Source organism: Chrysochloris asiatica, unplaced genomic scaffold, assembly GCF_000296735.1.
Source record: "Chrysochloris asiatica unplaced genomic scaffold, ChrAsi1.0 scaffold00003, whole genome shotgun sequence".
Taxonomy (NCBI): domain Eukaryota; kingdom Metazoa; phylum Chordata; class Mammalia; order Afrosoricida; family Chrysochloridae; genus Chrysochloris; species Chrysochloris asiatica.
This window is the reverse complement of record NW_006408521.1, coordinates 14,118,645-14,129,871: the sequence shown is the minus strand read 5'-3', so window position 1 is coordinate 14,129,871 and position 11,227 is coordinate 14,118,645. Positions and strand designations below refer to the sequence as shown.

Genomic DNA, 11,227 nt, shown 5'->3' with positions numbered 1-11,227 from the left:
TTTACGGGAGTAGAAAGCCTCATCTTTCTCCCGCGGAGCAGCTGGTAGTTTCGAACCGCTGACCTTAAGGTTCGCAGCCCGATTCGTAACCACTACGCCACCAGAGCTCCTTCCCATTATACAGTAGGCACTATTATTAGGCACTATTATTATTCCCACTTTACAGATGAGTAAACTGAGGTTTGAGAAGTTAAATAGCTTGCCCCACACCTTCAGCTCAGTAAGTGTTGGAGGTAAAATTCAAAGCTAGGTGTCACTTCTGAGCCTTTAGTGTGGGAGGGGTTGTTGGACTTTGTGAGCTCACAGGAGAATCTTCCTAGCTCCCAGGCTCCCTTAGGACCTCACGCACCACTGTGGCAGGAAAAGTGCAGGATTCTTGCTGCTTTACAAATATTCTCGCCCTGCAGGACAGCCCCTCTCTGGATGGTGTGTTGTATTCATTTCCTGTGGCTGCTATAACGTATCACAAATTTAGTTATTTAAAACAACAGAAATTTGTTGTCCACAGAGAGATTTTACAGAAGTCCATAATCAAGGTGTCAGCAGGAATATACGTCTTCCAGAAGAGTTGTTGTGTTATTATTGTGTGCCATTGAGTCGATTCCGACTCATAGTGACCCTGTATAGGAGCGGCTGGTGATCTTAAACCGCTGACCTTGCTGTTCAAACCGACTTTGCTATCCAGCACATTAACCTGCAGCGCCACACCAGGACTCCCAGAGGCTCTGTTGTTGTTGTTGTTAAGTGCTGTCAAGTCAATTCCAACCCATAGCGACCCTGTATAGAGGTTCTGAGGAGCAGCTGGTGAGCTTGAACCGCCAACCTTGCAGTTCAAACAGTTTTGCAGTCTGGTGCATTAACCCACAGCGCCACACCAGGACTCCCACAGAGGCTCTAGGGGGGCGGATTTCATTCCTTGCCTCTCAGTGTCTGGCGACTGTCCTAATGTCTTCACTTGTCACTGCCTCCATCTTCACATGACTTCTCCTCTGTGTCAATCAAATCTCTTCTCAGTACACTTGTCAATGGATGTAGGGCCCACCTGGATAATCTAGGACAATCTCTTCATCTCAAAATCGTTAAGGAGATTACCCATGTAAAACCTTTGTTCTAAATAAAGTTACATTCAGAGTTTCTGGGAGTTAGGAGCTGTGGGAGGCCACCCTTCAGCCACTTCAATGCTAACGAATACCTCTCCAGCTAGCTCCCTCCTTTAGCTGCCTAGCTTCAGGCCTAATGACTGATTGTCACTAAGATTTCACCACTTGGTGTCTCAAGGGTGTTTCCAGGCTTTTAATGTTACCGTCTCAATCTTAAGTCCTGCTAGAGCCCCTCAGGCTTTCCCTGCGGTGGTCACAGTCTCTCTCACCAAGTCTTGTTCTCTTTCAGATTGCTGATCTGCAGCTCCATAAACTGGACGAATTGGACTGTCTGATTCAGGGCCTGCTTTACGTCGATTCTGTCGGCTTCAATGGCAAGCCAGAATGTTACTATTTTGAAAACCCCACAAATCCGGAATTGTGTCAGAAAAAGCCATACTGCCTTGACAATCCATACCCTATGTTGCTGGTTAACATGGGCTCAGGTGTCAGCATTCTAGCAGTGTATTCCAAGGACAACTATAAAAGAGTTACAGGGACCAGGTAAACATGCTTACAATAGGGGGCTATATACCTTAAATGAAGGAGCTCTGGTAGCATAGTGGTTACGAATCGGGCTGCGAACCACAAGGTCAGCAGTTCGAAACTACCAGCTGTTCTGTAGGAGAAAGATGAGGCTTTCTGCTCCCGTAAAGATTTACAGCCTCGGAAACCCTGTACAGGGTCGCTATGAGTTGGAACCGACTCCACGGCACGTAACAACAACACACCTTAAATACATTCCAACAGAAAAGAGCTTGTCCTCCTCAGCCAGCCAAAAAGAATTAATTCGGTGATATGTTAAAGGAACAAGAAGGTGATTTGTCTAAAGATGAATAAAACACAGTCCTTGCCATGCTGGAAGGAGTCCTGGTGGCACAATGGTTAAGCACTCAGCTGCTGACAGAAAGGTCAGTGGTTCGAACTCACCAGCTCTTCCCCAGGAGAAAGATGGGACAGTCTGCTCCCATAAAGAGTTCAGCCTTGTAAATCCCATAGGGTACTTCTACTCTATCTTATAAGATCGCTATGAGTTGGAATTGACTCAGCAGCAACAGGTTTAGTTTTGTTGTTCGGCTTTTACCCTGCTAAAGCAAGGAGATTCTGGTCAGGTTAAAGGGTTAAGGAAAGAAGGCTCGCGCACATCAATACATCATTATATGTTGTTGTTAAGTGCCGTCGAGTTGGTTCCAACTCATAGTGACCCTGGAGTGGCGGGTGGGTTTGAACCACCGACCTTGTGGCTCAAAGTGACTTTGTGGTCCAGTGTATTATCCTGCAATGCCACACTCTATTAAGTGCCAAATGAATGACAAGGACAATAAATCCAGTAGAATGATCCCCTGGGATGGTCAGAGGGACTTCAGAAGAAGCCTTCTTTTGGGACTTTGGTGTTTCGGACAATGCTGGGTACATATAAGGTAGTCACTGAAGGATAAGTTGACATAATATGCCAACCCAACAGCAAACCAAACAGTTTGCAGAGAATGATTTTTCCCCTCGGGAAAATGCTTCAGCCAAAACTGAAATAGTATACCTCCCGGGCAGTTGTGGAATGCTTTGGACGAGAAAACAGCTTTATGACTATAACTGAACGGAGCTGTCTTGTGTTTGTTGTTGAAGCTGAGATGGACTCAAGCTTCCTGTTTGTGGGGATTTCTCATGGGGAAAAATATTGGCTTCTGAAATTTTAGGGAAATTCTAGTGTCAACAAAATTAAACAGGCTTTCTTTATTGCAAAACTTTTTAAAGCCTTTACAATGAACACTTGATCTGTCAATTTCTAAGAGGGGGATTTCTGGTAAACCATTTCTCTAACCGATTGAACCACAGAACCTGTTTTTGGAGGAACAATTTAAGGAACTAGTGTTTTTTTGGAATGTGCTTTGGGATACGCTGTTGACGCCATTGTCTTTTGTAGATGAAGACATGGTGTAACTTTTCTGGGGCCTCAGTGTCCTCCTTTATACCATGAGGGGTTGTTTCTTAGATTGTTTCTGCGCTAAAGTTCTGCAGTATTTCTCACCCGTTAAAAGGCGAGCACTGGGTTGCCAGTGTATTTCCATTATGTGATGGATTGGTTTCTACTGGGAAGGGGGATGATTAGCTCCTCAAGGGATGTTTGGCAATGTCTGGAGATTGTCACAATTACGGACAGGGTGGTACTGGCATCTAATGAGTAGAAGCCATGGACACTGCAAAGCATCCTACAGTACACGGTCCAGCCCCCACCGCAAAAAATGACTGAGCCCTAAATATAATAGTGCCTTACATGCAGATGTGCACACCTGTGCACACACATTCTGCTGAATCTGGCTTGTTCCCAGAGTACAGGCTGTGGTACGGTATTTGCCACTAGGCATCTATTCTCTTACTTGGAAATGCAGAATTAAAGCTTGCTTGCTGTCCTGGGAATCAAAACGATGACTCCGTGGCCTCATTAGGACTGTCAGGAATATCCCAGGTAAATAAGCATTTCTGCTGAGCTGGGTTTACTTTAGAGAGGAAGCTCCTAGTGGTGGTGGTGGTGTGCTGTGAAGTTGGTGCTGACTCATAGTGACCCCCTCTAGGACTTCTGAAGCTGTACATCTTCATGGAAGCAGAAACCCTCCTCTTTCTCCCTCAGATCAACTCAGCTGGTGGATTCGAACTGTGACCTTGCAGTTAACAGCCCAACTCGTAATCCACTACACCACCAGGGCACGTTAATCTTCTGATAAAGACCAATTTTTCAGATTAAATAGACTTCCTCGTAGGAATCATTGAATTGCTAGAGCTAGTTCCAAGATTACAACAAGCGAGACATTTTTCCTTAATTAGAGACGTTTATTGTTGTGATGATTAACATTTAACAGGTTTATGAACTGCGTTAAAGTACACTTTCTCAAACTTGAAAATTCCTAGACTGTGGATTATCTTCTCAAATAGCAGTCAGTGAGCTAATGGTAATGTTTGCCTTTAATGATACATGTAATAATGCCTGTAAATTCCAGCTATTGGTAGACATTTAATGACCAATGTTTTGCCGTCACCAACAAATCCTGTCCGGTGTCCACGCTTCCCTATAAACTGTCTTCAATCAGTTTGGGAATGTGTTACAGGATTCTGAAGGTTAATGGAGAGCCCTTTTAGGGGTTTCTCTACACAGGGGTGGCAGGTAGGGAGTCATTAAACTTGTGGGGCTCTAGGTCGTCCTCATTCAATCAGAGCATTTCTTCCAAAGGTTTCTTTAGACATAAGTTAAAAAACGCTGGCATAAACAGTTTTGATCAGCAGTGAGCAGTACGTGGAACACACTTTGGGAAGCACTGATTTAAGCAAATGGCTTAATCTTCGAGTTTGCTACTCCTATTGTCAGACTTCTCAGAAGCCCTGGTGTTTACAGTGCTTGGCTGCTAATCAAAGTGGTCGGCAGTTCAAAACTATCAGCTGCTCTGCAGGAGAAAGGTGAGGCAGTCTGCTTCCACAAAAATTACAGCCTTGGAAACTATGGGGCAGTTCTCCTCTGTCCTTTTGGGTCTCTAAGAGTCAGAATCAACTCAATGGCAATGGGATTGGATTGATTTTATTATGAGACTGACACTTGTAACTCTTGGATTTTGTTATGTGTTAGACCCTATTTCCCCATTAAGCGTTTTTAGTTTTAGGAAACCACATTATTACAGGATATCAGTATTCTTTTATAAGTGTATGTTTTTAAAATGGTTTGTTTCAGTCTTGTATGTAATTTTATTGCATCCCAGATTGGGTAGTGACATTTCTTTCCTCATAACACACTCAAATTTTATAATAAAGTCAATAAAAAAAATAAGACTTTACAGCTGACATTATTAAAATATATAGCCTAATAAAAGAGGAATTTATCTCAGCATTTGGATTCTATATTAAAGGCACTGATAATCAGTAAATTGAAGGTTTTTTTCTAGTCTCTAAAATGCCTTACTACAAGATTATTTGGTTTGGGATTTGTGTGTGTGTGTGTGTATGTGTACTGTTAGTATTTAGCAGCTGTTTCCAACTATATGTTTTTGTCTCTGATTTATTAACGGTATTACTGTGTGTCTGCCAAAGTTAACAGATGTATCTGATTTTGAATGGGAGACTCAATTAAGTGATCGTTAACATGTTGAAGGTATTAAGAATGTGCTGGAATGTTTGGCTCTTTCCTCCTCTCTGTGGCTTATCAGTTATGCACAAGCATGTTCATAGCCTCCATTCAGCTCAGATTCCTTTGTCCGGAATCACCTGTCATTTCCCAGCCATACAGAGCACTTGTCCTTTTTCACCCATGCTGACTCATCATTTGATGAGTTGCCTTCTTTCTAAGTCAGCCAATGTGTTCAGTTGCCTATCCTTGGAGTAGGTTCTCCACACTTTAATTAGTATGAATACCTGTTGTTCAAAGAGAGGTTATTTATGTGAGCGGGGAGAAGGGAAGTGGTGAAAGGCATTTAGAAGCCAGGGTGTCTGCAAAGATGCCCTTTTTAAAAAATTTATACATCTAAAAAAACAAAACAAAGTCAGGTGAGACACAAACCATAAAGTGTTCCCATTACAACACACTAGCTCTGTAATTTCATTTGAAACGAGCAAATAATATGAACTGTCATGTTAAATAAATGTAAATAAAGAAATCATTCTTAATGGAAATCTAAAATTTCTACTGTGCCTGAGATGTCAACGTGATAATGTACGTAGGACCCTTCGTTTCTTCATTGCACTGTGCCTACAGTTTGGGTGCCTGGTTACATTGTCCCATGTGGTGGTGGTGGTGTGTGCCATCAAGTTTATTCCGACTCATGGCAACTCCATGTGACAGTAGAACTGCCCTATGAGGGTTTTCTGGGCTGTAATCTTGACAGAAGCAGATGGCCAGATCCTTTTCCTATGGAACCACTGGGTGGGTCTGAACCAGCAACTTTTCAGTTAGCTGCCAAACACTCCCCCAGGGCTTCTTAATGTTTCCACGAGAACACATCATTTCAATCAAGTGTGTATGTTTTTATAAGAATTGCATTTTAAAAGCTGTCATCTGAGATTTGATGAACTGTGTGCCTATTTACAGTCTGCTACCTGGAGCTCTGGTAGCATAGTGGTTATGAATCGGGCTGCTAACCTTAAGGTCAGCAGTTCAAAACTACCAGCTGTTCTGTGGGAGAAAGATGCTCGTGTAAAGATTTACAGCCTTGGAAACCCTGTGCGGGGTCACTATGATTCGGAACTGACTCCATGGTATTTAACAACAACGGTCTTCTTGTTATTAACAGTTTACTGATAATGCCTTTTACACTAAATTTTGTTCCCAAACTTAATTGAAAAATGACCTTACTCCCAACTTGAACTTTTCTTATAATTAGATGCCAATATCCAAGCATGTAGGTGTCCCTAGGCGGTGCTTACAGTTGACAGTTCAATATCCAAACATGTAGGAGTCCCTGGGCGGTGCATACAGTTAACATCTCAACTGCTAACCACAAGGTGGGACGTTGGAGTCTACCTAAAGGTACCTCGGAATAAAGGCCTGGCAGCCTGTTTCTGAAAACAGCCTAGAAACCAGCCTGTGGAGCTCAGTTCTGTTTTGACACACCAGGTGTGTCAGAATTTATAACAATTGAAGGGGGAAGAAAAGAGTTGGCAACTCTTTGGGGCTTTAGAACAAACTGGTGTGAGCAGCTCTCCTATGTCCACTGTTCTGCATGGTAAATTAAGAATGAAACCAGGTGCATTATTTTAGCAAATCCTTTTTCCTGCCAGGAGTTCAGTGGTGATATCTTACTGCTACTTGGAATCGGATTCTTCCATCAGGTTTCTTTGATATGGATACTCCTTTGAGTTTATCTACAACTATCATGATCTATTTCAAATTGTGTCTAAAAAAGGCTATTTTAAAGGAACAGTCCCATAAACAATGGAAAGCTTATAACAACATGGTTCCGAACATTGGAACCATTTTATGACCTTTGTTAACTGTTTTATGACTGTTGTATGGCAAGTAAAATATTCATAACTTTTTCTGGAATCTACTAGAAAAAAGTCTTACATCATACAGATCCATGAATTTCCAAGGAGGATAGATGGGATTATCTCTAAAGTCCTGGCAGAGGCCGAGGTCTGCGCTGCCATCAGATGGTTTGGCCCCATAGTGGTGCCCTAGTTTCTTTCTCTGACTATTTATAGTTAGCTGCAGGTGTTGATTTTGTTAGGGTCATTTATTATTTTTGTTGGTTTGTTTAATAATAATCCTTCTGGTTCTTTGCTGCTTTTAAGTCACCCAAATAGGAGAGACTATAGTGAGCCCAGTTTGTAGGTGGGAAGACTGATACACTTAGGTTAGTGGCTAGCTGAAGGTCTCACAACTGAAATCAGTGAGAGTCTTTTTCTGGTTTGGGGTTTAAATTTAGAAGTAGGTTTTCCTTGATGTGTGTTTTTAATTCCTGCCCTCTTTCTTATCCAATCTACCCTAGCACTTTAATTCAAGTGCCCCTTTGTTCTTCTCCTGTTTTTATTAACCCATATTTATGGTGTTGATGTAGTTGGGGACTTGGATGGGCAATATTTTCAAGTAAAATTTAAAAATAAACCTTATTGTTCCTTCAGTCTTGGAGGTGGAACATTCCTAGGCCTATGTTGCTTGCTGACTGGTTGTGAGACCTTTGAAGAAGCTCTGGAAATGGCAGCTAAAGGCGACAGCACCAATGTTGATAAACTGGTCAAGGACATTTACGGAGGAGACTATGAACGATTTGGCCTTCAAGGATCTGCCGTAGCATCAAGGTAGAGACTAAGTAGCTAGGGGCAGTAGTGATTACACACAAGGCAACCTCTCCACCTTGGCTATTCATGTTGGTTTTGTTTTTTTTTAAATGTCACCTCACCAGCCTGGTGCAAGTATCTGTTGAGCTCAGATTTGATCTCTGGCCTATAATAAAGCACTGAGTGTATAGCTCTCGATGGTGGTGCTAAAATAGAGCAACTTTGAAAGAAGGTTCTGGAACACTGCAACAGTTTTTCCCCTGTTCAGTTCTTGTCCAAATAACTAATTTTTTTTTTTTTTTTTTTCTGTCCCCATCAATAGCCATTCTACATTGTCCCTATTATGAAAAGGGCAGCCAACCATTCATAGCTTAATCCTGTCTGCTTGTGAACCGTGATAGTCAAGTCAGGTCATTTGAGTTTGAACAGAGTTATTCCTAGCACTTTCCACATACAGCTCTTTGGTGGAAGCATGGGCCTGCCTGAGGATGATTTGAACATTCTCACTACTATTTCCAACATAGCTTTGGCAACATGATGAGTAAAGAAAAGCGAGATTCCATCAGCAAGGAAGACCTCGCCCGAGCCACTCTGGTCACCATCACCAACAACATTGGCTCCATTGCTCGGATGTGTGCGTTGAACGAGGTAAGGCTCCATGACAAGGGAAGCGGTGTGGCATCCATATGCTTTCTCGTTGATGCTTCATTAACTGTTAACCCTTACACAACTGCAGATCTTTGGGAGTGCTGCCTTTTGTTGTAGTCACATGTTACAGAACCTTATGGAGAGTGGCAGGGTGGTGGGGAGGAATCAGTGTTTTACTTTTAAGCAGACCCCCGGATGATAACAAAGGCTAAAATACCCAACAGTGCAAGTGCATAACTCATGTCACCTCCTCCTTAACTATCATTACTGCCAGGGGCCCACCTAAGTGTGAGGAAATGCTTTTCCTAACAGTTGGTTTCTGTGTATCCTTGTGAACAATTGCACATAAAATGCAGATCCTATCAGTCTTAACCCATAAAATGTAGTTCCTATCAGTCTTAACCCATTTCAATACCAGAACCTCTGTGGGCAAATCTGTTTGTTCCACTTGAGATAGTTGATATTCTCTCTGCTTTCAGCTTCTTTACAGTGTTGCCTTGTGGCATGGAGTTCAAGCAGCATTGTACAGGGCTATCAAAGCATAGAGAGCTTGCGACAGCTAAGGCCAGCCAGAGCCCCAGGCACAAGAAGGGGTTGAGCTGGTGACAGACAAAGTGGGTTTTGAAACATTGCAAAATTCCTTTGGAAAACATGGACTCCTTGTCTGAAATCTAAGGTGTGTAAAGTAGACCAGTTCTCTTCTTGCTGAGATGTGTTTGGAAGATAAGAGTGGGTTGGGGAGTGGAATAGGTAATAGGAGAAATATTACACAACCACAGTGGCATTAGTATTAGAGTCCTTTTTTTCCCTTTAATAAAAATTTTAATAGGAATAAACATACAAATCATTAGTGTACATACAGCTCAATGAATTTTCACACGACTGTATAGCCACCACTCAGATGCAGATATATGGGTGCTGCAGACGTGCCCTTGTGTCTCCTCCCAGTTTAGCAGTGGACTATTAAACAGGGTAGGAAACAGTTCTTATGATAGTTAGGTGCTAGTCCTGCCTTTGAGCTCTGGAGACACCCTATGGAAAACCATAGAAGAATTTGAGTTACAATTTTGGAGAAGAATATTAAAAGTATCATGGACTGACAGAAGAATAAACAAATTTATGTTGGAAGAAGTATATCCAGAATATTCCTTGGAAGCCAGGATGAAGGGAATTCGTCTCTCATACTTCTGACCTATTATCAGGAGGGGACTGGTCCCTAGAGAAGGACATCATTCATACTAGATAAAGTGGAGGGTTAGAAAAAAAAGAGAAAGCTCCCCCCCCCCCCCCAAAGACATTGATTGGTACAGTGGCAGCAGCAATGGGCTCTATCATAGCACTGATTGTAAGGATGGTGCAGGAGTGGGCAGTGAACACTGAATGGAGTGTGCTACATAGTCAGTGGACCCATCAGGCTGTTAACTCTGAGATGTCAAAGCCCCTGTTTCAGGTGGAGTTTAAATACAAGGCTCAAATTCAGATGGAACAATTTATTCCAGAGATGTGTCTTTTCAAAGTCTACATCTGTCACAGGGATCCCTCTAACAAGAGGGTTTATTTCTTAATATAAACTTTTGATATCACACCTTTAATATCCAAGTGACCAAATGAATGTGTGCATACTTTAATATCCAAGCCCTCAGATGAATGTGTGCATACTTGGCTGTACACATGGGCTCTCAAAGGTCCCTTCAATGGTAACACACTCCCCTATCACCACCCTGATAGAACAATGGGTGCCCTTTCCCTTGCTTTCCATAGAGCTGGCTTTTGTCTTGCACATCTGGCTCCAGTGAGCCCACAGGTATTTTTACAGATATTATAATCACTTTAGGGGTTGGGCAACTGACAGTCTTGATTACTTTTGACCTCAATTTTGACCTTACTACTAGTGTTGTAGTCTAACAACAATGGCTGTGTAAAAGTGATGCCATGGTATAGACTCCATGGATTTTAGTCTTCAGAGATTTCTAAACTTAGTTGACTCAGTCAGTGAGGACAGTTACTGGATTGCCTTCGGGCAGAGGCTCTGCTTATTGAGGGTTGGCGTACCCACTGCCTTGGGCTGGTGCCGACTTCCAGTGGGCACACCAGGGGGACAGTGCCTCAAGTTCATGAGACATTGCTTGGCTCTTGGAATCTTTGAAGTCAGTCATTTGATAGCTAGACACCAAATTTACTGCCTTTAAAATAGGGGAATGCTATGAAATGTTCATCAGCTAAAGAGTTATTGTTTTGTAAATAGATGATGCATACAGTACAGAGTTTGAAAGATATCAGAAGCATATACTATGAGAAGTGGGGCACTGTTTCTACCTCTAGTGTTCAGTGTCATCATCACTACAGGCAGCCATTGTTTGCAGTTTTTATCCTGCGCCATATGCAATATAGGATGCATATACACACATGCACATTCATACATTTACAGGTATATGTGCAGTGTGTGTGTGTGTATATATATATATACATATATGTTGTTGTTGTTATGTGCCGTGGAGTCGGTTCCGACTCATAGCAACCCTGTACAGGGTTTCTGAGGCTGTAAATCTTTACGGCAGCAGAAAGCCTCATCTTTCTCCCGTGGAACAGCTGATAGTTTCGAACTGCTGACCCTGAGGTTAGCAGCCCAATTCGTAACCATTACGCTACCAGAGCTCCTTATATACATATATGTGTGTGTGTGTGTG

General features: G+C 42.4%; 1 protein-coding gene across 1 annotated transcript in view; it reads left to right on the top strand.

The window, feature by feature from the left end:
- Window positions 1-11,227, top strand: part of PANK1 (pantothenate kinase 1) — a 74,298-nt gene that overhangs the window by 55,361 nt on the left and 7,710 nt on the right. Inside the window, exons 3-5 of the mRNA XM_006831130.1 lie at window positions 1,390-1,643; window positions 7,737-7,913; window positions 8,417-8,540. Of these exons, the coding sequence (XP_006831193.1) occupies window positions 1,390-1,643; window positions 7,737-7,913; window positions 8,417-8,540 (555 nt within the window). The remainder of the gene's footprint in view (window positions 1-1,389; window positions 1,644-7,736; window positions 7,914-8,416; window positions 8,541-11,227) is intronic.